The following is a 25,604-nucleotide window of genomic DNA, read 5'->3' on the forward strand; positions in this document are numbered from 1 at the left end:
GATGGAGTATGATTGGTAGCTACTAACATGAAGGGGAGGCTCTCATCAAATCTAGGTTTTGTCTCCATTCTGAGCCCATGCTCATTTGTATTTATATACATTAATAAAATAAAACAAAATTAACACTAATACAAATTTATGAAAGCACTATCAAAAGAGTAATGTTTCAAAGATGCAAGTTTATCTCATGAACATTCACATGAAATACTGTATATAACTTCATGCCTCAGTCGCATGTGTAATCATGTGTGTTGAAGTATAATAATTTATTTTTGACCATGAAATGATATGATTATGTCAAAATTAATACACAGGGTCCATGTCATGCAATCAGTATTTTACATTTTTTATTCTCCATCATGCTGACACACATCTATGACTGAATGGGAGACTGTACAGTAGGTGGGAACACATCTATCATATCTAGATTTTACCACGCTCATAACCACCTAGAAGGCCCACTATGATGACCGAGTGGGGACGGTGTGACTGGTGTCTTGTTAAGGAGATGAAAACATTGCATATGTCAGTAGGCCATGCTGTCGGTATGTGCGCTGAGCCCCCTTAACGCGTGGAACAGCTGATGGTAATGCCAGCCGGGCTCTGTCTCTGATCTGGCTGTCTGAGTGGCCTGCCGGTCTCAGCGCTCAGCCCTGATTGGCCCAGCTGTCTCCTTGTAGGGTTATGGTGAGCAGCAGTGTCATTAATGTGCAGCCACTGAGGTTCCCGAGTGGCAGCTTTGCAAATAGGAGCTCCATATTTGTCCCACCCACTTTCCAGTATATTTTCCTTGATGTATACTGTACCTTAAGAGGTAATACTCTCATCTATTCAGGCATGTTGCGGACTTGGACAATGTATTAATCAATACACCATTACTACCAAATACCATCCATAATAGCAAGTTTTTGTAACAATAAGAGATTTTTTTTTTTACTTTTAAGACAGTTGGGTCAGGCAGAGGGTAAAAGCAGTGTGTAATATGTTAGGTCATATCATAGCTGGGGGTATGTGAGAGCATTCTTCTGCTCCAGGCTGTCCCACCAGACACCAGAGCCTCCTATTTATAGTGGTATTTCCTCTCTATCTCCACAGATAGGTGCTGGATGCAGGGGCTGAGCCTTCCATCACACCCACACTGTGTTCTGTATTGCAGAGCTCATAAGCATCTTGCAGATATTTGCATGACAAAGGAGATGGATTTAATAGATTGGATTCATATTGTATGAGAGAAAGGAGTTGTGATTTATGATCACGCTTTTCTACCAAGTAACAGTGAGAGACAGTGTCCCCTCTCAAACTTTGAAGCTCTACGGCTATTAAAAATGGAACATACCAATGGAAATCAGTGACACCTCCCTCGTTTAATCAATGGGTTAAGGAAGTACTCTCTATGATTCCATTAGAGAAGTTGAGATATAATCGAAAGAACTCCCGGGATAGATATATTAAAACCTGGGTCCCCTTTATGGAATTTGTCGAAAGCATACCCTTCACTTGATGTCATCTTCTCTTACACACTTACATACACATGAGATAGCCAGTTGGATTCGTTGATGCATAATGTTGTACAATGTTCCTATTCTAAACACTGCTTAACAATGTACATGTCAGGAATTGTCTGCGGCCTTGGGGTGGGTGGGGGGGGGGTGGATGTTCTATAAGTGTTTAAAAATTATTTTTTTTTTAAAAATGGAACATACTGTATATGTGAAAATATCCCACAGAATACAAAGATGGAATGTGAATGGAATTTGAAGGGTTTCATTCCAAAAAAGCTGCATATCCATTTTGCATATCAATTAATCAATATTTCATCAATAAGTTTGATTCCATCTTCAAATTTTTTAAACAAAGGTCATGGTTTGCAACTTAAGATCACTTCCAGTAACTTATTGATAAGTTCCAGTTGCACTTTTACACACACACACACACACACACACACACACACACACACACACACACACACACACACACACACCATCTAGTGCTCTTTCTACTCACTTTCTACAAATACTGTAGAGCTTGCAACATTACTATAATACTGCATTGATAAGCCTTTACTGGATCAGAATCTGCCTTTCATTTGACCTAAGCAGTGATGCTAGATCAGCATTCTTTGGACATAGTGACCCTCATTGTGGCTTCCTTGAGCTGGTCAGTTTTTAGTCTGTGTGGCTATCCACGCCAGGCTCTCTCATATTTACAGATTAATTTTATTCAATGATTTCAAAATGAACTACAAATGCTATAATAAGCAAATTCATAGTGCTATACATGTCAAATCCATGTATTTCAGAGAGCCAATGCCTTTCTAGATCAGTTTAGGTGTTTTACTGCCCGCTAGAGACGATGTTTGGAACAGCAACGTGATGACGTTTCGCCTGCGACAGAACTCGCAACTGGCATGCGCCAGTCGCAGCATTGTTATGGTAGCCTATCGCCTCTGTTCAACGTGCTAAGTTAGTCGTTGTAGGATCATTCGGGACAGTAAACACTCCGTCTCCTCGAGGAGTTTGAGTTTACGAAGTGAGCAGCCAGCTGAAGGCGGCTCTGACGGCAGCAGCCGACCCGCCTGAACGCTTCCTAGTTTTCGAGGGGTGTGAGCGTGACGGGACTGCCATGTAGTGAGGCAGAAGAATGAGCAGTCAGCACACTCCAACAGATGGGACAGATGACTACACTGTTCAGCAGGAGAATGAACTAGAGGCGCTTGCGTCTATCTTCGGGGATGATTTTGAGGATTCGCGGAACAAAGACCCATGGAAGGTAGAGATCGATGCATCGCCTTTTAGTAAATTCATGGTGTCACCTCAACTAATACAGTAAGCCAATCCAGCCAATGTGATCATTTCCACCAATCGAAGGTTCGTTTACTTTATTTCCAGATTAAAAGGCCTCCAGAGGTGTACCTCTGCCTGCGGCCCAATGGGCTGAGCAACGGACAGGAATGCTACGTGACTGTGGACTTGCAGGTCAAATGCCCGCCCACATATCCAGATGTGTAAGTATTGACCCTTGACCCTTGTAATGTATTCTCATGTGCCAATATTGCCACTGCACTGCAAGGTATCCATACTCTTATAAGCCAACTGCTCATAAGTATGAAGGATGGCAACAGCTGCCATTAGAATAGTCAAGTCAAGTTTAGCCCTCAGTTACAGTCTCAAATGGCTTCACACGCCCATGTTGTAACACAATAAATTACAACGACCCTCCCCAACCTTAGACTCTCAATGAAGAACATGGAAAAACTGCACAAAAACCAAATGAAAATCCCATTTGATAAAAACTGGAAAAAACATAAACAAAATCCACAGAATAACCAGAATATGATATAAGGCTGGAGCCATCTCAGTGGCTGTTAGTGATAATTTACTCTTGGTAACTTCACATCTTGGGGCACCAACAGGCCTCCGGAGCTGGAGCTGAAGAATGCCAAAGGTCTCTCAAACGAAAACCTCCAGAGCCTTCAGACCGAGCTCGCCAAGCTGGCAACACTGCGATGTGGGGAGGTGAGGACACATGCACATAAGCACACACACATACACACAGACCAGCAGTAACACAATTCCCCGTCTGCCTAGGTGATGATCTACGAGCTGGCAGACCATGTGCAGGGCTTCCTGAGTGAGCACAACCAGCCTCCATCACGCTCCTTCCATGAGGAGATGCTGAAGAACCAGCGGAGGCAGCAGGAGAAACTGGCCCTGCAGGAGCAGCAGAGGCTGGACCAGCAGCGCAAGCAGGAGGAGGAGACGGTTAGGAAGGAAGACACACACGTACACACACATCGGAGTCAGTGCACAGCTCCGACAGCTGACCTAGGTGCTTGTTCAATAGGATGTTCACTGTGGTCCTTTTCATCTTCTCAGGAAAAAGAGATCATGGCTGAAATCCAAAGACGAGAGGACGAAAAACGCGAGGAGAGGAGGAGGAAGGAAATGGCCAAACAGGTGCCTGAGTTACACAGTTCTCACATAAATGAATACGGTTGTTACTGATCTCCGCAAAAAAGTAATAATGTTTGTAATGTACCTGTTGTGTGGCTTTATATTCACAGGAGCGGCTTGAGAGTATGGAGCAGCCGGTCGCTGCTAGCTCCCCAACTGTACTGGGGAGGAGCCCACCCAGCTCAACTGGAGCTCCACCTGAACTGACTGAACTCAAGAAAGGAGCCGGTAACCGGCGGCGGACTACCTCGAATACCCGTCACAGGTAAGGAACGCACATACTGACCACAATCATACCTAAAACGCTTACCACCAGGGTCTGAAATAAACACTTACCAAACATCAAATGCTAGTAAAGTTTGTCTTTGGCTGGTAAATCAAAGATTCACCTGCCACACTTGACGATAACATTTGAATGCCTCCATTATATTGAGTTTGTTGCACTTCATGATGAATTACAAAATTGATCTATACTGTAAGTGAGTGAGCAAGTTTTAATTTAACACAAAGTACCTGATTCTATACATGAAATAGCACTGAAAACAGTAAGGGTATTAATTAGCAAGTGAAAATTATTCTTGGCAGGTGAATTTTATTTTAGTTTTCCAGTCCTTGGCAGTTGAGGCAAAAATTAAATTTCATACACTGCTTACCACCATGTTTGAGCAGCACTGTTGTAATGCTTTTTCAATGAGTTTTCTCTGTTTTACCAGACGTGACACGGTCAATGAAGACATCCAGCACTCACAAGAGCTTCTTCACTTCAGCAACAGCACAGTTGGGGAGCTTGTTGTCCACAGAGGGAAATGCATAGGTGAGACCTGACTGAGAAGATGCCTCCACTTAGATTGCTTCTTGTGTTCTGCGTTTTTGTCTGCTTTGCTGAGTCTGATGCGACGCCGTTTTGTCGGCCCTAGTAAGCTATTTGTATGTTTGTGTTGATGCTTCTGACAGGTGAAAGCGAGAGGCTCGGCTGTAGCGTTTATTACGGATTTGAGGCCAACTCGGGAGACTTTGCTGTGATCTATGAGTGGTCCCTACGCTGGAACAAGAAGATGGGCAAGTTCTTCACCAGCCAGGAGAAGGGCAAGATTGAGAACTGCAAAAAGCAGGCAAGTATTGAGGAAGAAGTCCGGAGTTATAAAAGTTAAACCATATATTTGTGTCCGTTAGGGTTAGTAGAATCAACTTTAGTGCCTTTGAAAGACCCAAAGTACCTGATATCCTTATTGTGCCTAAAACTATCATTTAAAACATATCCACCTGCACTGTGTCTCCTCTGCAGATCCATGGGGCAGAGAGTGAGCTGAACTCCCTGCTGAAGCTGGAGCACCCGAACCTGGTGCACTACCAGGCGCTGACCTCCAGCGAGAGGGAGGACTGCCTGGTGGTGAACCTGCTGGTAGAACATGTAGCCGGGACCAACCTGAACCAAAGCCTGATCAACCACACCCCCATCCCTCTGGACAGGCTCCGCCAGCATGCGGCCCAGCTCCTGGCCGCCCTGGACTACCTCCACTCCAACTCTGTGGTCCACAAACAGCTGGGGCCCTCTAGCGTGCTGTTAGACTCCCAGGGAAATGTCCGACTGACCGATTACAGCTTATCAAAGAGACTGGCTGATATCTGCAAAGAGGACATCTTTGAGCAAGCCCACGTGCGCTTCTGCGAGGAGACCGCGATGCCAACGAAAACGGGCAAGAAGGGCGACGTGTGGAGCCTGGGGCTGATGCTGCTGGCTCTGAGCCAGGGCAACGAGGTGAAGGAGTATCCAGTGACGGTGCCATCCAGCCTGCCTGCTGACTTCCAGGACTTCCTCAACAGGTACGGATGGATGGACACCAAACCAACTTCTTAGAACATGAGCTTGGCTAGGCTTCCATTCCTGGCTGTTATCATTTTTTAGTGGTGGCAGTTCATTACTTCTTTATTTCCCCTTCATGCTAAATGTCATAAACTTCAAACTTCAAGGTTCATTTGGAGTATTCTGACCTTCTCCTGGCTTTTGCTATGTCTGCCTGTCTGTTGGTGGCAGGATGCACACCACTAACACAGTGTGGGTTAGATGTTGACCAGCCAGAGGTAGAATGGACCACAGCAGGATTGTTCTAGTTGAATGACAGCTTCATTCATACAGAGACCACCGCACTGTGGAACCTTCCGTAGGATTTTTCCATTGTACTGTATGTGTTTGTGTGTTACAGGTGTGTGTGCCTGAATGATGCTGATCGCTGGACGACCCAGCAGCTCTTGGACCACTCCTTCCTCATCCCTCCACTGCCTAAAGCCCTGCCACAGTACCAGGATAACAGTCCAGAAGGTGATTTCAGATTTTATTCATGAACAATCACTGTGTCTCCTATAATATATACAATATACTATATAAATGAGAGAGAAGAGTTGGTCCCGACCTCAAATCTGTGATGTCACGCCATTGTAATCACTAAGAATACACTGAGAAGATGGAAAGGGAAACTGTGAGAGAACTCAGGGGGATTTCCAGGTTTATGAATACATTTCCTGCTTCAGATCTTAGTCATCACTAAAATCATCATTGTAACATTTAGGGCTGCAATAATTCATCACTGTCATCAATTGTGTAAATCACTATTTTTATACTCCCCCAAAAAAGAAGGAGAAAAAAAAAAAGGGTGTAAGGGTGTAAATGTATGTTAATAAAACTTGAAATGCTTTTCAATGCATTTTTTTTTCAGTTGTAATTTAGTCCTTTAGATTAGAAGTTATATTGCTTTTTTTTTAAGATTTATTTTTGGCATTTTCATGCTTTATTTGACAGGGAGATAGTTAGAGAGAGACAGGACTGAGCCTTATGGTATGCGCTCTACTCGGTGAGCCACCGGGGCGCACCAGAAGTTATATTGCTAACAAAGTAATTAGTTGCAGCCCTACAGTCTAGGAGTTGAACATTCAAGAAGTCATTCTCTGTCATTAATGGTGCAGCTTCAGATTTTACATCTGGATGACATCGCACATTAGAGTCTTGTTACTTGCTATGGCTTGGTGTATTATACCCGGTTTACAGCAACAACAGTGACAGAAGGAATGTGATTTGAATATCTTTATTTCTCTAAAAATTACGAATTACCAAAAAGTTAACAAGGAGAGGTTGCATTGAATAGTTTATGTTACCAAGGAGATTGACATTACCCTTTGTCCTAACTCAAGTTACTTCCTCAAGCTAAAAAGACAGTGTCCATATTCTGTCCCTCTTGGTGTAGACATATATATTTAGTCAGTGTTCATAAAGTTTTTTTATTCATGTATTTTTTGTTATCTCCCAGACCTGGCTGTGGACTTTGCGTCGTCGGTCATCCCTCGGAGCCACATCCTCAATGCTCCCTTCAGCTCCGGGGTGCAGAGGCAGGTTTCCCGCTACTTCACCGAGTTTGAGGAGCTCCAGCTGCTGGGAAAAGGAGCATTTGGCGCCGTTATTAAGGTGCACTCTTTTTCACACGCCAGTTTTACTGGCATTTGATATTGCATTTGCTATGAAGCTGGCTATGATTTCTGCATGCCTCTCTTCTCTGTCCTTTTTGCCTCATCCACTCGCCTTCTCCTGCTCCCCCAGGTTCAGAACAAACTGGACGGTTGCTACTATGCTGTGAAGCGCATCCAGGTCAACCCAGCCAGCAAGCAGTTCAGACGGATCAAGGGCGAGGTGACGCTGCTCTCGCGCCTCAACCACGAGAACATCGTCCGCTACTACAACGCGTGGATCGAGAAGCACGAGATGCCCTCCGTGGGGGCGCTGAGCCTCACCGACAGCTCCGAGCCCAGAAGCACGGCCGACAAGCCGGCCCAAGGGAGAGGGCCTCCGCTGGGCCTGAACGAGCTGGGCCTCCCCGACAACGTGGAGGACAACGCCCCGCCCGCGGCCCTGGCCAGCTCCGTGGAATGGTCCACCTCCATCGAGAGGTCCTCCAGCGCCAAGTGCAGCAGACGCGAGTCGAGCGACGACGAGGATGACGAGGATGACGACGAAGAGGAAGTGTTCTGTGCCTCCTTTTTGTGAGTTTCTTTTTGTGGGGTAATACAGGCACGATTTCTTCCCGCACAAAATCCTGTTAATTCACCGGCTGTGTTTTATTCACATCTAGGGCGTCGGATAATGACTCGGAGAGTGACATCATCTTTGACAATGGCGATGAAAGCACAGACGAGTTATCCCAGGTTAGAAGACCTACAGTCTCCACCTGTTTGTGTATGTTAGTGTGTGTATCTTACACAGTGCATTAAATGGCTTCTTTATCCTCCAGGTTGAGCCAAGCAAAAGGCCAGTGACTGACACAACGGAGAGCACAGACTCAGAACGGCCTCTCCTCATAGCACATTACTTGTATATACAAGTAAGGGCAAACATTGATTTATTTCCATGCTCCTTATTCACCACTAGAGGTCTCTGTCTGACATATAACCCATGCACTCTGCTCTCCCTAGATGGAATACTGTGAAAAGAGCACTTTAAGAGACACCATAGACCAAGGCCTGCACCAAGACAACAGCCGGTTATGGAGGCTCTTCAGGGAAATACTGGACGGCCTTGCTTACATCCACGAGCAGGTGTGTTTGTGTGTGTGTGTGTGTGTGTGTGTGGAGCAGATGTGTTTGTGTTGTAATATTTGTAATCCTTCCCAAGAATGTGAAGGGCTGTTCAGCGTCGGTTTCAGGGTGTGAGGCAATGCTGCAAAAGTTGAGATTAAAGAGATGGAGAAAGAGAGAAGAGGGAGCAAAAGATTTAAGGTGTCAAGTCCAGTTTAGCGAGACCAAGTGCAGACAACCAGATGAGGTGAACTAGATTCCTCATCTTCTAATGTCCAGGCAAATTTTTTTGCCAGGTACAAAATGGAAATTAATGACATAATCTTCCCTTCAGAAATTACTCACCGTCCTTCAATCTTTCGTCAGGTTGTCACCTGGTTGGAAATCCAGTATTTCATAACCATGTTTACACAGATGTGTTTTCAAGGATTTTCTTACTGTCAGTGTTTGATTTTAGTTTCCAGCCCTTCTTAAAACTAATAAGCCCATATGTCAAGGAGGCACCCCTGAACAGCAGGGTTCACACTTAGAGACCCAATTTCACCAGTGTTTTTAATTACCCATAATTGAGCAGACCTCTCCATCCGTCCTCCTCTCCACTCAGGGGATGATTCACAGAGACCTGAAGCCTGTCAACATCTTCCTCGACTCCCAGGACCACGTGAAGATCGGAGACTTTGGCCTGGCTACAGACCATCCCGCTAATGTGGTATGCATTAGTGCCGGCTAACAGTCAACGGCTCCGTCCTACTGACTGAGGCTGCGCTGGTTGCTTGTGGTGTGGAGTTCATGTAAAGGTTTTTATGTGGAGTATTGGAGCAGTGTAGCTGCTGGTTTGCTTAATAGTTATGTCAATGATACTGCGTTATTCACTTCAGCCTTTGTTGCTGCTATGTAAAGACTGATGAAGACTTAATGAAGAAACAAGACTCCAAGGCGCTGATGCTTGCGTGTGCTTATCTCTCCCAGGCTGCAGGTAAATTCGAAGTGGAGGAGAGTGGATCTGCTATGATGGCCAAATCAGACCCAACAGGTGCACAGAGTCTAAATCTATTCACCATGATGTTGGTCACTCTGTGTTGTCTGATATCTAAGCTCTTCCCTGACACCTTGTGTTGCTTTTGCATTGCTGTCACCTCCAGGAAACATGACTGGCATGGTTGGCACTGCCCTCTACGTCAGCCCAGAGGTTCAAGGAAACACCAAGGCCACCTACAACCAGGTACCATATCAAACCATGGTTATCTACTCTGGCCAAATGTAATTTAACCTTATCCGCTGGCCTCTATCTAACTCTTGTTTGTCCTTGTTAGTCATCGCTACCCCAAATCCCAAAGTTCGCTGTGTTCATTTACTTTAGCATTGAGTTTTGGAGTGTCTGGTATTCATCCAGTCTTCTCTGTCCGGCCTCAGAAAGTGGACCTGTTCAGCCTGGGGATCATCCTGTTTGAGATGTCCTACCGGCCCATGACCACCGGGGCCGAGCGCATCTCTGTCCTCAGCCAGCTACGCACGGTGGGTCCTGGCTCAGGACTGGGAGCAATCAGGGGGAGGTAATTTGGGCGGGGGGCTTTGGAACTCGCTTGTTACTGACCTCATCTCTTTTCACTCTGCAGGAGGCCATCCACTTCCCCGAGGACTTCGCCGAGTTCGAGAGCGGAACGCAGGTGAGGACGGCTGCAGTTCAGCCTTTGATATGTGACTTGAGCAACTTCTTCCCATCTGTTACTTCACTCCTTTGCCTCTCTTTCTCCACCCCTCCCCTCCCCTACCCTCTCCGTCGCTCTCCCCAGAGGAAGGTGATAGTGTGGCTGCTGAACCACGACCCCGCGCTGCGGCCCACCGCCCAGGAGCTGCTGAAGAGCGAACTGCTGCCTCCGCCCCAGATGGAGGAGTCGGAGCTCCACGAGGTGCTGCAGCACACCATGGCCAACGTCAACGGCAAGGCCTACCGCACCATGGTGGGCCAGCTGTTCGCCCAGCACAACTCGCCCGTCATGGACTACACCTACGACATCGACCTACACAAGGTATGGCTACCGCTTGACTTGGCCATGCTTTTGATAGTGGATTAAATGCAAGGTTGTTATTCGCATGAACCCATGCTGTACCAATTCTGTGCTGGACTGAACACAGGACTGGTATGAGCGCTTTAGATTTTTATTTATGGAAATAGACCATGTTGTGGTATACAGGATTTGAAAAACAATGTATTCTGTTTTTGTACAGAACAATAGTATGTTGATATTTAGTATAAAACTAAACCAAGAACATGTCGTATTAAGAAAAACATCAGAACCATATGTCACACCATACGCCAAACATCTCTCTGTGCACAGTTAAGGTCAGATACATTACCATTAGCTATAAATACAGGAAGATTCAGAGTTACACCAGAGGAGGACAGAATTTGTCTACTATGTGATCTGGGAGACATAGAAATTAGATTTATTTGACTTCATATTGTGCAATATGTTAAGCGTAGAAGTAAGCTTCATAGCAAAATGATTATACTATTTTTGCTCATGTCTTTTCAGGTGAGACAAAAGAAAGACTGGAGATATGTTTCAGAAAATGTGGAGTTATGGGGCAAATTAAACTGTCAAGCCTTGGCAAAACAGCAATGTACATGGAGGAAGGAACATATGCGTTATACACACATATAATATGTGTCTTGTAAGCCTACGTGAGCTGAGCAGCTGGAGTGAATGAAACTGAAATAAAAGAGTGCAGTGTTGAGATTAGTTGAGATTTATGTGGCTCAGAGTCTTTGTATATCCCACCGTTTTACCTTGGATTGGACTCATAGTAAACAGAGGATCATACCCGGGTATTTCCCCTCTCTACCTTTAGATGTCACTGCAGACATACGAATGGCTGCACCAAAACCCTCTGAGCCTCCTGTGGCGCCTCACTCATCTGGTCCGTATAACAGAGCAGCAGAAGGCCTGTTAGTGCTTAATCGATGTCTCCCGATCCCTAACAGAGCCTGTTTGTTTGGTCTCCCTCCAGGGCAGCTTCAATTTCAACAGTGCCAAATTGCAGCAGCATGTGTACGAAACAATCAGCAGGATCTTCAAGAAGCACGGTGAGTACACTACGCTTGTTTAATGTGTGTGTGTGTGTGTGTGTGTGCGTGTGAACATGAGGCCTTGTTGACTCTCCGCTGCAAACCACTTGGACTCCTGACCCGTCGTAAGCCCGTCTCAGGAGCCCCAGCATTACCATCTGCTGCAGTGACTGATGGCTGAACAATACATTCACTGTTGGGCGGCAGGGATTCTGTGCAGGTGCCAGCGTTATTTCTGTACACACCGCTGATGACGTCCAGCTGTACACATTTGTTTATGCTCAGTTTGTATCTGCTCGCATGCATCAGTTCCCTTAGGGTGAGGGTTATGTTATCTTATGTAGATGCTGCAGTAAAACATTATGCTACGTGTGTGTGTGTGTGTGTGTGTGTGTGTGTATCTTCAGGTGCGGTGCGTCTCCAGACCCCCCTGCTCCTCCCCAGGAACAGAAAGTTGTACGATGGCAGCGAGCTGGCCTGCTTCATGGACCACAGCGGAATGCTGGTTACACTGCCCTATGACCTTCGCGTGAGTTCATTTGACACACACACACACACACACACACACGCAGGTATGTCTATGCTCACACACAAACACTAATTACACAGCCATTTGCATCAGCACATGCAAACACACGCACACACACACGCACATATACACACACACACACACACACACACTCTGAGCCTGCAATCAGCAGCCGCCTTAAGATCCCGGCTACCTCAGGAAACCCCGAGGACTAAATGGTTGTTTCCACACTGTGATTGATTACAGCCTGGTCTGCACTGACTGACTGTCCTTATACAAAGTGCAGCCAATGTTGTTTTCTCAACTCTCTGTTCTCTTCAGATGGCGTTCGCGAGATTCGTGGCCCGCAATAACATCATTAATTTGAAGAGGTAAAGTGAAATGGATTCAACACATCTTTATGCCAATATCGCTCTGTCATATATTAATAATAATTACTAAGCTAATAGCCCTTTTCAAAATGGTGTTACAAAGTGCTTTTCACATGATAAAACAAGAATAGATAGCAATGCATAAGTTCATTTGTAAGGTACTAACTATGGTATTCCCATTTGACATTGGTGTGTGTGTCTGATGTTCTCCAAGGTACAGCATCGAGCGCGTGTTCCGCCCCAGAAAGCTGGATCGGGCGCACCCCAGGGAGCTTCTGGAGTGTGCCTTCGACATCATCACGCCCATCACCAACAGCCTGCTCCCCGACGCTGAGACCATCTACACCATCTCCGAAATAGTCCAGGAATTCCCCGCACTGCAGGTTGGACACAGGGACCTGTCTGTGGATTGCATTCTTCATACTGAGCGTGATAAACTGTGCTGTGCTGTCCAGTCTCCATTCAGGTTCAGACAGTACTGCTTCCTGATAGGCTGCATGCATGTTCATTGTCTTTATTTTTCCCCAGCCGATGTCACCCTCTCACCCTGTATTGTTGTTGGTTTTTCCCTTTTACTTTCCGCTCACATTCCTATCATACCGCATGCCATCATATGTGTCAGCCTGACAGATTGACATTGCAAATCTGTTATGCGCAGCTCTGTCCACTTCCTTCCCCCCGTCCAAGTACAATCCATTTCCTGTCTACACGCTCCTAGCTCTGCGTCAGTCTTCCAGTCCTGGTTCACCCTGAATGTAGTGTGAGAACCCAGTTAACCCAGGGTTTGGCCTCTGCTTGATCCCTCATAGATCCTGTTTTTCGATCCTCTCCACCACCCAGCTCTTTGTGCGAAAGCTTTTAAGAATATGTGAGTCAGACTGAATGAGAGGGCAGCCGGACACAACAGTCATTATTCACTGGAACCTTCATTGTACAGTAGTGCTCCAGGCTCGGCGGGGAGCTGTAATTGCGTTCGAGAGGGTTAATGGCGTGTTTGCGTGCGTTTTTGTGACCGCAGGAAAGGAACTATCACATTTACCTGAACCACACCAGCCTGCTGAAGGCCGTCCTGCTCCACAGCGGGGTCCCCGAGGACAAACTGAGCCAGGCCTCCAGCATACTGTGTGACGCCATGGTCGGTGCAGAACACACACATGCATCACAGATGTTATCCACATTGCGTGTCTGTTGCTGATATACGCTGGTACGGCCGTATACAGTAGTGTTCTTACCAAACAGAGAAGTGGTTTCATTTCTACGGTCCGTATTCTGTTTCTGTATTTCCCCCCCAGAGCGAAAAGCTGACCAAACGTGAGGTAGAGGCAAAGTTCTGCAACTTGTCGCTGTCTACCAACAGTGTAAGTGTCCACTGGTGTCATGAACCTTCTGTTAAAAATAATCCGTCATGCAGTTATGCTTGAACACACTTAAACAACGGGATTCTTCTCCTCTGTTGTGTCCAGTTGCAGACGCTCTACAAGTACATAGAGCAGAAGGGGGATCTGCAGGACCTGGCGCCGCTGCTGACCTCACTCACCAAACAGAAGACCGCCGTCACCCAGCTGGCCAAGCAGGGCCTCAAGGACCTGGAGGAGCTCACGGTGCTGCTGCGCAGGCTGGGAGTTAAGCTGCAGGTGATTTGGGTTGTGTGGAGGTGGTTGGAGTTGGCTCTTGGATCGATTGGGGGGCGTGAGGCGTTTAGGGGCCAGTGGGAGCTGGGTGTTTTGCGTTGTGTCCAGATCTTACATCACAATCTTACTCACTTCTGTAATCACTGTAGATGTTTGGGTGTGAGGTGCTTAGGAAGGGTGTGGTGTAGAGGATAGAGAAGCGGGCTTATGACTGGAAGGTTGTTGGTTCAGAGGTTGCCAGTTTGAATTATTGGATAAATAAAGGTTTTCTCTCATGTCTCATCCCCCTCTATAGGTGGTGGTCAACCTAGGCCTGGTGTACAAGGTGCAGCACCACTCTGGGGTCATCTTCCAGTTTGTGGCCTTCATCAGGAAGCGTAAGCGGACTGTACCGGACATAGTGGCCGCTGGAGGACGCTACGATCACCTGGTAGGTTGTGCTGTAACTTGTTTATCCAGACTCCAGCCATTTGAACCAATTTCCCTTAACTGTGTTCCTCACATACATGTATTTGAGCCTTGTTTTTCCGACCCAAACCCAGCTCTTCTCCCTGTGTTTCATTATCAACTCATTATCAACTATGACACTTTGTTCTCTGTCCTGTTAGATCCTGGAGTTTCGGGGGCCAGCTTCCACCACCCCGGTCCCCACTGGCCCCTCTGCAGTCGGGGCCAGTGTGGCCCTGGACAAAGTCTGTGCTGCCATGGCCAACATGGAGGAGCCAGTGAGAGAGACGCACTCAGACACACACACACACTCACACACACAGTGTTCTGACATTCATAATTATTTATAATGAGGGAGCAGCAGACAGACTTTCATATTTAATGATGCCTTATTACTGCAGTCAGCCGCCACACAGCCACTTTTAGAAACATGTTAATAACTATGATCACTGTGACTCTTGACTCCGCTGAGTTATTCTAGGAGAAGCATCATTTTTTTATATTTCAGAATGTGAAATGAAGTGACTTCTAGCCTCGGTATCGTCTCATGCACAGGGAACTGCACATAGGGCTGAAGGCAGACAGACATACAGCATTCAAATGACTCATTAGTAGAGATTTATTACTATCCTAAGGGCACAGATATTTTACCGCAGTTCACTGCAACTCTGGGCATTTGCTTGAATGTGAATATCTCAACGTTGCTTGACGGAAACAGCCCTTTCATCTCTGTTGTTCTTTGTATCAGCCACCAGTGAGTTCCTGCGATGTGCTGGTGGTCCCAGTTGGCCACTCCTCCATGTCCAGAGCCATCAACGTTGTGCAGAAGCTGTGGAGCGCCGGCGTCTCAGCAGACATTGCCTACGACGTCTCACAGGTTAGCGGCCTGCATCATACACCTGCACTCACTGTCTGCATGATTTCATCGTGGCCGGGGAATATGGATCTGTCTTCATCTGAGCATGTGTGCCTTAGTCGCACGCAATATCTCAGAAACCACTGCCTCAAGTTTGACGAGACTTGGGTCAGTCTTGTGATTGAGATCTGGCATTTACAAAACTACAGTTAACTGTGGTCTTAAATTAATTGAAAACTTTAAACAAGCACATCTCCTGTCTTTATTGAGCAACTGTCATGACATTTTGTACATGTATAAAGTTCAGTGTAAGAAACAAGTGTGCCAAAAAAACGCTTGTACGGTTCTTTCTCGTTATATTTTCCAGACAATATTTAAAAAATTATATTTATATTGATATTTTTTATTTCTTGTCACCGATTGGCCCAAAGATGGTGCTGCATCTTTTGTGGGGGACATCTTGTTGTTTATTTGTTTAGACTTTGTTTATATTTAAAGTAAATTTTACCAGGTTGTTCCATCGAGATTAAAAATCTCTTTTTCAAGAAAGACCTGGCCAAGAAAGCAGCATCATTACAAACATAAAAATGGCCGACAGTCAGCATGTATATAAGCAAGAATACAGCAGAAATCACATAACAGGCAAGCATAAAGCCAAAATTCACTATACAAGTGCTCAAAACTTAGTAGTCCAATAGCAGCCCAGAAGAATCAAGCCTAACCCAAACCCTTGGCTAAATGAAGCACAGACAGCTCTTCACTGTTGCTGTTGGTTGTTGCATTTCTAAACTCAGGCAGATCCCGGATCCAGACAATGGGAATCAGCCATTGTGTACAAAGGGTGATATCCGACACATCCTCCCACTGCTTGTTGTGCAGTAAACACATCCCTCCTACAGAGGGCAACACTTGCATTCCGCTCTTCCCCAGCCAGTAGGAAAAAGCCGCTCATCACCCAGCAACGGACTTGTCATGATAGTATCTGAAGTAGTAAACATCCTGGAGAATGGGCTGTATTCTGTGGTTGCCTTTGATAGAGGCTTAACGGCCATATTGGAGCAATACAGTGGGGAGTCGTTTCTGCAATAGTTGACTCAAGCATAGATCATCTGTCAGACAAGTTTGCAATAACATTTTATTGATTATCTGTTTGCTGTTAGGGAAACCCACACTGTGATTGGAGAATAGCCGAGCTTAAATCTGCCCCAAGTGCAGTTATTTATCTCCCCGGTGAAGTGCCATGACGCCGCTGTTCCCAAACTCCTGATGCCATGCCTCTGTCACATTCTTCATGTTTATGTGACAAACTGATCCCAGGCCTGTGTTTGTGTGTGTTTGCGTGTGTTTGTGCTCCATTGGCTTTCCCCTCACTACCTGGCAAAGCACTTTCCCCACAGCTCCTCTCTCACAGGGCCCACTTTTTGACACTCCTCATTTTTCCTCTCTCTGTCTTTCGCCTTCACTCTCTCTAACCTATTGCCTTTGCTCAGTTCCTCATTTTATTTCTGTTGTTACTCCGGTCTTCATTGTCTAATGCACTGGCACAGGACATAAATGACTGGCCACCTCCATTTCCCCTGAGCCCTAAAAAGCAGTTAAGAAAGCTTGGCTTGGGCTCGGCCTGGCAGGAAACGAGGGGCATGACGTTCCAACATGTCAAGAGTTGTAAAGCGTCGCCTTATGGCTATCTCTGCCAGTTTGTGTGTTTGTGTGTGTTCTTGCAATTATGTATGCAGGCTTGTGCCTTGACCAGTGGTGAGACGGTGAGAACACCTTGTTCAGAGCTTCTCGCCCGTCGCTCCCCCCCCCCGCTACTCTATTGTTAACACCTTTCACATGCTGGCCTTTTAACGGACTGAATCTGCAGTAAGCTCTAATTCATCCTCCGGAGACGGTTCCACTCTTTTAGCTTTTATTGGCCAAATATGGCAAACCCCTTCCACATGCGGTCAGCTAAGAGCGGCATATGGCCCAAAGCTGCCCGGCTGCCTTGAGGCGACGGCTTGCCTTTTTCTCTCTCAACTTGGAAGCTGTGAGAGAAGAGGAAGCTTAGGGCCAGAACGATGGAGAGATGAAGCGACACACACACACACACGCACACTTGTGGCACAGTGCAGGGTTTGTTCTGCATCTCGTCTAGCAGAGGAGCCGGATGAGACTGTCTGGCTGTATTTGATGAGAATAAATCAGGTTGACATCCACATACACATATATACATATACATGCATATATACATATACATACACACACATTGATATGCTTGAATGCATTACCTGGGTACACATTGGTTTTGGTCCTGTGTCCCGGGCCAGTCCACACTATCTTCGTTCCAAGTAAAACTTTCGCCCCTCTAACTGACTGACTGCCGCTACAGAAGAATTTTTGAGGCCACGAGTCCAGCGTTCCCACCGCACACGTTCTCATTTTTTATTTTCCAACTTTAATTCTGTAGCCAGGTGATATCTCAGCCATCCCTTTTCCACACTTTCTCGGCGACCACATCAGTCGCAGAGTGAAATGGACCACTCTGCCGCTTTCGGTGTGAAATTCCTGCCGTGTTGTAGAACACGACTCACGGTTCTTTTAGCGAGTGACGGGGAAAATGAAAACTCCTCGGTGAAACGTGCCTGAGCTCGGCCAGCTTTCAGCACGCCACTAAATCAGCAGAGCGTTTCCAGTTCTCAGAAATACGGACAGACAGCTCCGAGCCCAGCTCACTAAACACCTCCCGCTGAACTGCACCCCCCCCACGGCCGCTCTTGTCAGCATCCTGGAGCCCCACCATCGGAGCCCAGGGAGAGCTTATCATCGAGCCAACGCACCGGAATCCAAGTGGTGAAAGGTTCACTTGCCTCGTATGTTGTGATAACATTGTGATACAGCTAGTAATTGCTAGCGCCTGCTGGAAAACCATGCTTTTTAACAAATGGAAGCCCATCCAGTTTGACTGTTACACCCTTAACGCACCAGTGAAAGTAACTCAGCTCTGTGTCATTTTGTGTGTTCAGTCTCAGGAGACTTTGTTGGAGCACTGCAGGCAAGCTGGCATCACCTGCATGGCCCTGGTCTCTGATAAGGAGGGCAACTATGTCAAGGTAAATCATCCTCACAGTACAGCAGAGACTGTAGTATTGGTCAGTATGTTCTAGTCATACATAGGCATGAAGATCTGCAATCTAATTTACATACTCTTGGCAGCAACAGGCTAGCCGTTACACTAATGTGTCAAATGTAATGTTTAGTATGCCTTCTTTCTAAAAGAAAACACCTGCTCTATGAGTTCACTGCAGAGCGTATTGCTTTCCAAACTGTTTGCGTAAGAGAGGATAATGAGAAGTCAGAATGCAGCAGCATGTGGGAAAGTCTTCTTGTGTCTTCAGGTCAAATCCGTTGAGAAGGACAGGCAGTCTGAGAAACGAATTCCAGAGCTGGACCTGGTGGACCACATCGTTCAGAAATGTCGGACCAAATTCTTCGAGGAAAGAAATATCAGGTAAAGACGTTTCTGTTTAATGTGGCGCTAAGCTGTCTGCTTGTAAAGAAATAAACACGTTGTTCTTATAAATGCTGTCTGCCCCCCCCACCAGAGAAATCTCTGAAAGCATCGCTCTTCAGAACCCCAAGGGATCCCTCCTCAGCACCTCAGGTACTGTATTACCCCCAGGAACCTGGCTGATTACACCATGTTATTTACACCAGTCAGCTATGTAGAGCATATATACTCTGGCAACCTTAAAGCTTTATTGCAGCATCAAACTCTGTTTTCCTTTAGTCTTGCTTTGTTCGGTATGTTTGACTCTGCATGCAGTAAAAGTGTTAAATTATGAGTCAAAACTTTGTGAGAAATACATCAGGTGCAAAGTGACTGATCCCAGTGTTATTTTAGGCATTTAACTGACGCTCTTCTCCAGAGCGACTTACAGTGAGTGCAACAGAAGAATAAGCTCAAGTGTTAGATTTCACACCACTTCTGGCACACACACACAGGTAGACACATTGATTCAGCAAACTTTTCTAATGCATCTGAATAATGGTTGAACAAGGGCATCTCTCACTGTCGTCTCGCTGGTATGTGTGTGTGCGTGTGTGTGAGGGAGTTTGGGGTGTGATTCCCTGTAGGAACAGCTTAGTAGGAAACGAGAAAAGCCCCATATTTGGATAAAATGTGGAAATGGTAGTGAGTCCTTTCCTGTGTTTGTGTGTGTGTGTGTGTGTGTGTGTGTGTGTGTGTGTGTGTGTCTGTGTGTGTGTCTGTGTGCGTGTGTGTGCGTGCGCAGGCTCATCGGAGCAGCATGGGAGCAGCAGCACCATGAACATGAATGTGAATGTCATCAGCCCAGAGAAGGTTTCTTCCAGCACTAGACGACGCTATGAGACTCAGGTCAGTCTGTGGCACACACACACACACACACACACACACACACACACACACACAGAGGCAGGCCCAGTCACGTAGCGAACCACGAGATCCACAGTACAGTCTCTGGATTTGAATTCAGAGATGGAACTTCGCTCTCTCTGCCAGGAACTCCTGCTCCGTTTGTCTCATTAGAAATTGATTACAACTATCTAGGCGCGCTCTCTCTCTCTCTTGCGCTCTCTCTCTCTCTCTCTCCCAGTGTCCCTCTCCCTCTCTCTCTCTCTCTGTCTCTCTCTCTCTGTCTCTCTCTCTGTCTCACTGGAGCGTTTGTCACTGAGAACATGTCGCTTGTAAGTCGAGGCCAGGCCACTGTTAAAGCCCACTGGCTTGCACAGAGAAGGATTGCATGTGAGGATGAATTTTTTTTTTTTTGTTGTTTTCCACTGTTTCATTTTGATCATGGGAGCAATTACTCTCTTCTCCCACCCCACCCTCCCTCCTTCTTCCCTCTTTCTTTCTTTCTTTCTTTCTTTCTTTCTCTCTTTTTTTTTTTCCAGATCCAAACCAGATTGCAGAATCTTGGTAGCAATTTGCAGAACAAGAGCAGTGACATCGAAGTCCTGGCAGTAAGTCATTTGTTTGTTCACCCCTTTGACCCCCCCCCCTCCTCCTTGCTTTCCCACCTTATCTCTTGAATTCATGTGTTAAATCGCAGAACGAGCAAAGGGGTTTTGATAGCTGAAATAGCAAACATCAGTGGGAGCAGCCCTTTTGTAGTTATTTGCCTCGCACTGAAACCCCCTGCTGGAGGTAAGATTACTGCGAATCCATTCCAGTCTCTGCAGAACAATAAACACAAAACAGAAGGCAGCCAGCGTGTCATTGGGAAGGGATCTAAATGGCCGGCATACTTAGTTTATTGGTGGTTTCGTAGTAAATTTACCGCGAGATATTCTCAGAGTAAATCATCCCATCCAAAATACATTTGTCATCCCTGTCGGCGTCTGGATCGCATCAGCAGCGCAGCAGTAAGTACCAGTTATTGAAACATAACAGGCATAATCACCTTGATACCGGTATGTATTTACACAGGCCTGTGAGTCGGCCTCGTCACATGTCAGCAGCCTGCTTGCCTGTCTGCCTGTCAGAATGGAACAGAACAGTAGTCATTTTCCCATGACAAATACAAAGGACCATTAGTCCCACTCATTCCTGCAAAAGGGACATTCGGTGCTTTCAGGCCTGGTGAGAGCATTATGAAAGTGGAATTATATGCAATTTTCTGCTGTCAGAGTGGGCCAAATTGCCGGTGGAGCAGCAGTGGCTATTTTGTTATTTTGTACTAGATTAAGAATGTGGTATTTGATGAGACAACAAGTAGCTACTTCCTATGGAAATGTGTTGTATGTTGTGTTATGTACAGTATGTGGACTTCTTGTCGTGTGAGATAAGGTTCCATTGTGTTTTGTGTATATTATAACCCTCCTCCTGTTCATTCTTTCGCCCACAGGTGGACCTGCAGAAGGAAACGCTCATCAACTTCCTGTCTCTAGAGGTTGGTTCCCTATTGGGCTTATCATGAACACTGCAGAGTCAATAAAAGGCCACATCCTAATGAACGGTGGGAGGGCGGAGCGGGGGGGTAGGCCAAGAGAGATCAAGATCCTGGACAGGAAGAGGGGATCCCGTCTCCTTCCGTACAGTCTGGCCTGAAGAGGAGTGGAGCGAGGGAACACCCCTGCCGTGTTCCACAGCCAGCAAGACTACAGCTAAAGAGTCTTAACCTGCCTTCAGCTAACAAGCCTCTTGCTTAGCCTCTCATACACAGACAGACACACACATACAGTTAACAAAATACACACAAAAGAGGTGTTAATATTCACATTCCAAACTCCTGACCAGGACTGCGCTCACAAAACCCCCTGGTTTCCATCAGCGGGAGGAAAAAAAAGGACGTCAATTATATGGTGTTAAGAAACATAAAGAAAGATGAAAAATGCTCTTAACACCACTGTTATATAAGCAAAAGCCTCCCCTCCACGAATGAATGGGCCACCTATACAGTCGGCCCCCTCGCAGCACACGTGTCAAAGAAAACACATTTAGTATATAAAACACATGACAATGCGCAGTGGGTATAGCCAGGCCGGCAGGAAAAGCCTGCTTCAAATGTGGCTAATTGCCCCAAGTCACACTAGCAGCGAGGGACCGAGGAACTCTGTAAACCCTCTCTTGCTCCACCACACTTGACATGCAAAAATATACAGCATGTACATCTCCGAAGCCGCAGATCAATCTTTCATACCCGACGCCATTTATTGCAGATGTTGGAGAGGCTCGGCTCCACAAGCTCTGACATGGTAAAGCTAAATAGTACCAGCCTTTTGTTTGATGTCAGCCGCTCTGGCGGATGTCTTCGCGATGGCTTGTCATCTTGTCATCCCGTCTTTACTCTTTCTCGCTTTACCTCTCGCTCTCTCCGTCTCCCCAGTTCGATGGCGAGGAGCAGTTCAACATCAGCGTCAAGCATCTGCTGTCTCGTCTCCCCAAGCAGCGCTACCTCAAGTCCATCTGTGAGGAGATCCACCGTTTCAAAATGGTTAAGAGGTGCGTGCGTGTGTGTGGTGATGTGTCTGTGCACGTGTTTGTGTAGTCCAGAACCGACTTTTTCCCCGAACAAAGCGACATAGGCTTCTCATCTCAGTAGAACCCCTTGTAGAGGATGAGGAAACCCCATAGCCTTACCTCCGCTTGCTCCCACATGCCCCAGTCAAGCCCTGACTCGTTATTTTATTTTTAAAAAAAAACATGAAACCTGAGGCAAACAGTGGAATACATTAAAGACCCCTTTAAAAAGGCAGACTTCCTTTTAGGGGCAGCTGCCACTCCAAAGCTCTGGCCGAGCCCACACACCCCAGGTGTAAGAGTGACAGTCAGGTCTTCAAAAGGAGCTGTTAGAGGGATAACTAGTGCCTGCAGAACATCAAATCCTCAGCTGATCCCATTTCCTGAGGTGAAACCTGGAGAAGGATTTGCCTTGTTTGGTCTTCTGATGTCTGGCTCTTAACACCCCAGTTGATTGACATGGAGATTGCAGTGCAGGGGGCGGGGCAACGCCAGCCATTACTGTGGCTGCGGGTAGAGCGGTTAATATTCCCGAGCTCCCAGGCAGCACTCTTTTTCAAAGCCTACGCTAAATCCTCTCTATTTGGGCTTCCAGTGTTGTGACGCTAGTGAATGCCCATAGAGAGTAGCCCTGTGAGGGATTCGCCGGATTTTCTCTTTCATGAATGGGATAGCAACAAAAGAAATCAAAGCCACTCTCCCTGGCTTCCCGTCCGCCCCTCCAGAGCAGTTGTTTTTAATTTCCTGTCTGTGCTGTGTGTTTGATTTGCCACTGAGGGAAAAGTCTTAACTGATAAATGAGCGTCACAGAGGCTGGCTAACAATGGATATATTCAGCGGGTGTTTTTATGTGTTTGTTTGGTTGTTTTCATTAAATGTGGGGCGCTGGCAGCAGAGGCCAGATGAGTGGGCCAAAGGCCACTGCAGACAGCGGTCACCTGGCTGCAGCGGGACCATAAACCAAACGTGTCCCAGGGGCCTCACAGTCACTGAGCTTTCCTTTCAGACAAACTACTGCAGGCAAACACTTGTGTGCCGCTTCAAAACAGGCTCATAAGCTGCTGCCCCAGCGCTCTGCTTTAAAACCCAAGAGTACCAATAAACTAAGTGATTATGGTGTGTTTGTTTCCATGATGAATTGTTCAAAATACAGAATACTAGTAAAGAATTCCTATGGTGAAGCTGCTCAAGAATGTCTGATTTTACATTTCAGACATTCAGCTGATGCTCTTATCCAGATTGAGTTGAATAAGCAGATAGGGCTTTAGTTACTTGGACACTTTGACAGGACACATGGCTGTAGATGGACACACATTGGCAGTTGGCAGGGTTCGAACCTGTGGCCTCTCAGGCGGACTGGTCTCTCTAACCTCTTGGATATCCTGCTGGGTGAATTCAGTAGTCACTCTGATGTCAAGATGTCCCATTTGGAAGTTCTCCATAATGTTTTTCTGTTTATGTTCTGTTAAATCTTAGGACTGACATGTTGTGTTCTTGCAGGGTGTCTCTGGTGGTCTTGTACAGCTACAAGGACGACTACTACAAGATCCTCCTCTGAAAACCAAGGTGCTCCACCGGCCTGGGAGATGTCCCATGATGCTCTGGGCTAAATAGATTCTCAGCGGCTCATTTCAACCTTAAGCATACCGGTCTCTGCTTGAACATTGACAGCTTCATACCTTTTCCCTTTGGAAAGTGTGGACTCCAAAGACAAAAGTACTTGTTCTTTTTACCATGTTGAATGGTAACTCACCCAAACTCCAAAATCTCCGGTGTTTTGTGCTCTTCATCACACAAAGTAGACGAGAAGTTTACTGGACTTGATTGCCTTAATATAACTGTTGCATTTGAAAGAGAAAGGGCTTTCTTCTGGAGATCATGTGTCATGAGTACAATGTGTCAGTAGAACAATTTTACTTTTCTAAACAGTGATGGTATGGATAGCATAAATAAATCACTTTTTTCCCTCATGGGACTGTGATTTATTTATTTTTTTATTGGTTAAGTGTGCATGCGAGTACAATGAATGATTGCATTCATAAACAATGCAGCCCTTTGGACCCTGAGGATTAGCTTCTGTATATTGAACATTACCTCATAAGCTAGTGCTTATCCTTATTATTGTAATTTATACCCATGACCCCTGTCATTGCTCCGTACAGACTGATGCTGCGAAACTTTTACTTCAAAGTTAGGATTCTTTGGGAAATTCCAAAGACATGAGTCAAATATTTCTACTTTTGATAGAGCGAGTGGAGCAGGCTTTGTGGTGCAATATTAGACTTAATCAAGGCCTGGGAAACTGACCCTAATGTTTGCTTTACTGATCCTTCCGGAGAAGCTTCCTCACCTTGAAGTTTATGAGCAAGCTGTCGACAGACAAGTCGAAACAACGGCACAGTCTGCACTGAGGATTATCCAGGTTGCCAGGTCTGGTCTGCGTGGCTTGGTGTTTTCCAGTGTGTTTTATTAGGCCATTGGAGAGATGAGAGAGGTCTGTGTTGCCTCCTCGCTCCTCATCAGTACTCAAAAACACCCCACCAGCGCTAAACACATCTGCTTGTGCAACTGAGATAAGGGAGAAAATGATAAGATTTAGGAGAACTAAGAGAAAACTAATTCCCATTGGGAGCACAAGGCCGGGACCAGATGTCCAAACCACTAACAGATAGCATCTTGGATGATATCACAGTACTTGAGTGGACTGTCCCCACCCCCCCCCCCACCCCCCAAACCACCACCCAAACCACCACCCAGTTCAAGTATCATCAGTGTGGTCAGCTTTGGTTCACACATTTTATTTTTCAAAATAAGTGTAAATGTTACAGTTCATCATCTAGGAAACATATTTACAGGGTTTGCAACAGTGAAATAAATAAGCTCGTATAGAATAAAGCAGATAGAAATGGTAAATGGTTTACAATATCTAAAATGTACAGCAGCTTTGGCTACCAAAGTTCATTTTTCAAAAAAACCCATCTCAAACTATAGTTTAGTATTAATAAATAAAGCTATGTGAAAAAATAAATAAGATACTCTTCTGTCCTACTAATTTGAACTACTTTTTTTTTTTTTTTTTTTTTACACATAGAAGAACAAAGAACTGCGTAAGCTTTTACAGTCGCCTCTTCATTTTAAAGCACATGGTCATGATTCAAACAGACACAAATCTACTGAGTTACTAAAAAAAAAACTTCAATAT

At 45.9% G+C, this 25,604-nt stretch overlaps 1 protein-coding gene across 2 annotated transcripts; it reads left to right on the plus strand.

The window, feature by feature from the left end:
• Positions 1-2,486: 2,486 nt before the first annotated feature.
• Positions 2,487-25,485, plus strand: eif2ak4 (eukaryotic translation initiation factor 2 alpha kinase 4). Of its 2 annotated transcripts, XM_078289363.1 has the most exons (39): positions 2,487-2,769; positions 2,889-3,004; positions 3,413-3,515; positions 3,588-3,761; positions 3,876-3,956; positions 4,064-4,218; positions 4,667-4,767; positions 4,908-5,065; positions 5,239-5,777; positions 6,158-6,273; positions 7,256-7,410; positions 7,543-7,982; positions 8,072-8,144; positions 8,231-8,320; positions 8,412-8,534; positions 9,118-9,222; positions 9,483-9,546; positions 9,656-9,735; positions 9,927-10,028; positions 10,130-10,180; positions 10,307-10,543; positions 11,526-11,601; positions 11,991-12,112; positions 12,434-12,483; positions 12,698-12,866; positions 13,502-13,618; positions 13,776-13,841; positions 13,947-14,117; positions 14,410-14,544; positions 14,723-14,839; positions 15,310-15,438; positions 18,426-18,512; positions 18,798-18,910; positions 19,005-19,063; positions 19,695-19,798; positions 20,335-20,403; positions 21,288-21,332; positions 22,269-22,384; positions 23,903-25,485. In XM_078289363.1, exons 1-39 carry the CDS (start codon positions 2,641-2,643, stop codon positions 23,958-23,960), a joined length of 4,995 nt encoding a protein of 1,664 aa, XP_078145489.1. In that variant the 5' UTR covers positions 2,487-2,640; the 3' UTR covers positions 23,961-25,485. The 2 variants fall into 2 exon arrangements, 1 of the variants encoding a protein (XP_078145489.1); XR_013507280.1 differs by lacking the exons at positions 19,005-19,063; positions 22,269-22,384; positions 23,903-25,485.
• The last annotated feature ends 119 nt before the right edge of the window (positions 25,486-25,604 follow it).

This window comes from Centroberyx gerrardi, chromosome 17 (genome assembly GCF_048128805.1).
Source record: "Centroberyx gerrardi isolate f3 chromosome 17, fCenGer3.hap1.cur.20231027, whole genome shotgun sequence".
NCBI classification, from domain to species: Eukaryota; Metazoa; Chordata; class Actinopteri; order Beryciformes; family Berycidae; genus Centroberyx; species Centroberyx gerrardi.

What these genes read in the sequence shown, in the direction of transcription:
- eif2ak4 (XM_078289363.1), top strand. Translation starts at nt 2,641, where the DNA reads ATGAGCAGTCAGCACACTCCAACAGATGGGACAGATGACTACACTGTT. An exon ending in CAGGATCTTCAAGAAGCACG is followed by an intron (nt 11,602 to 11,990) that starts GTGAGTACACTA and finishes GTGTATCTTCAG; the next exon opens with GTGCGGTGCGTCTCCAGACC. An exon ending in TGTCGCTGTCTACCAACAGT is followed by an intron (nt 13,842 to 13,946) that starts GTAAGTGTCCAC and finishes TGTTGTGTCCAG; the next exon opens with TTGCAGACGCTCTACAAGTA.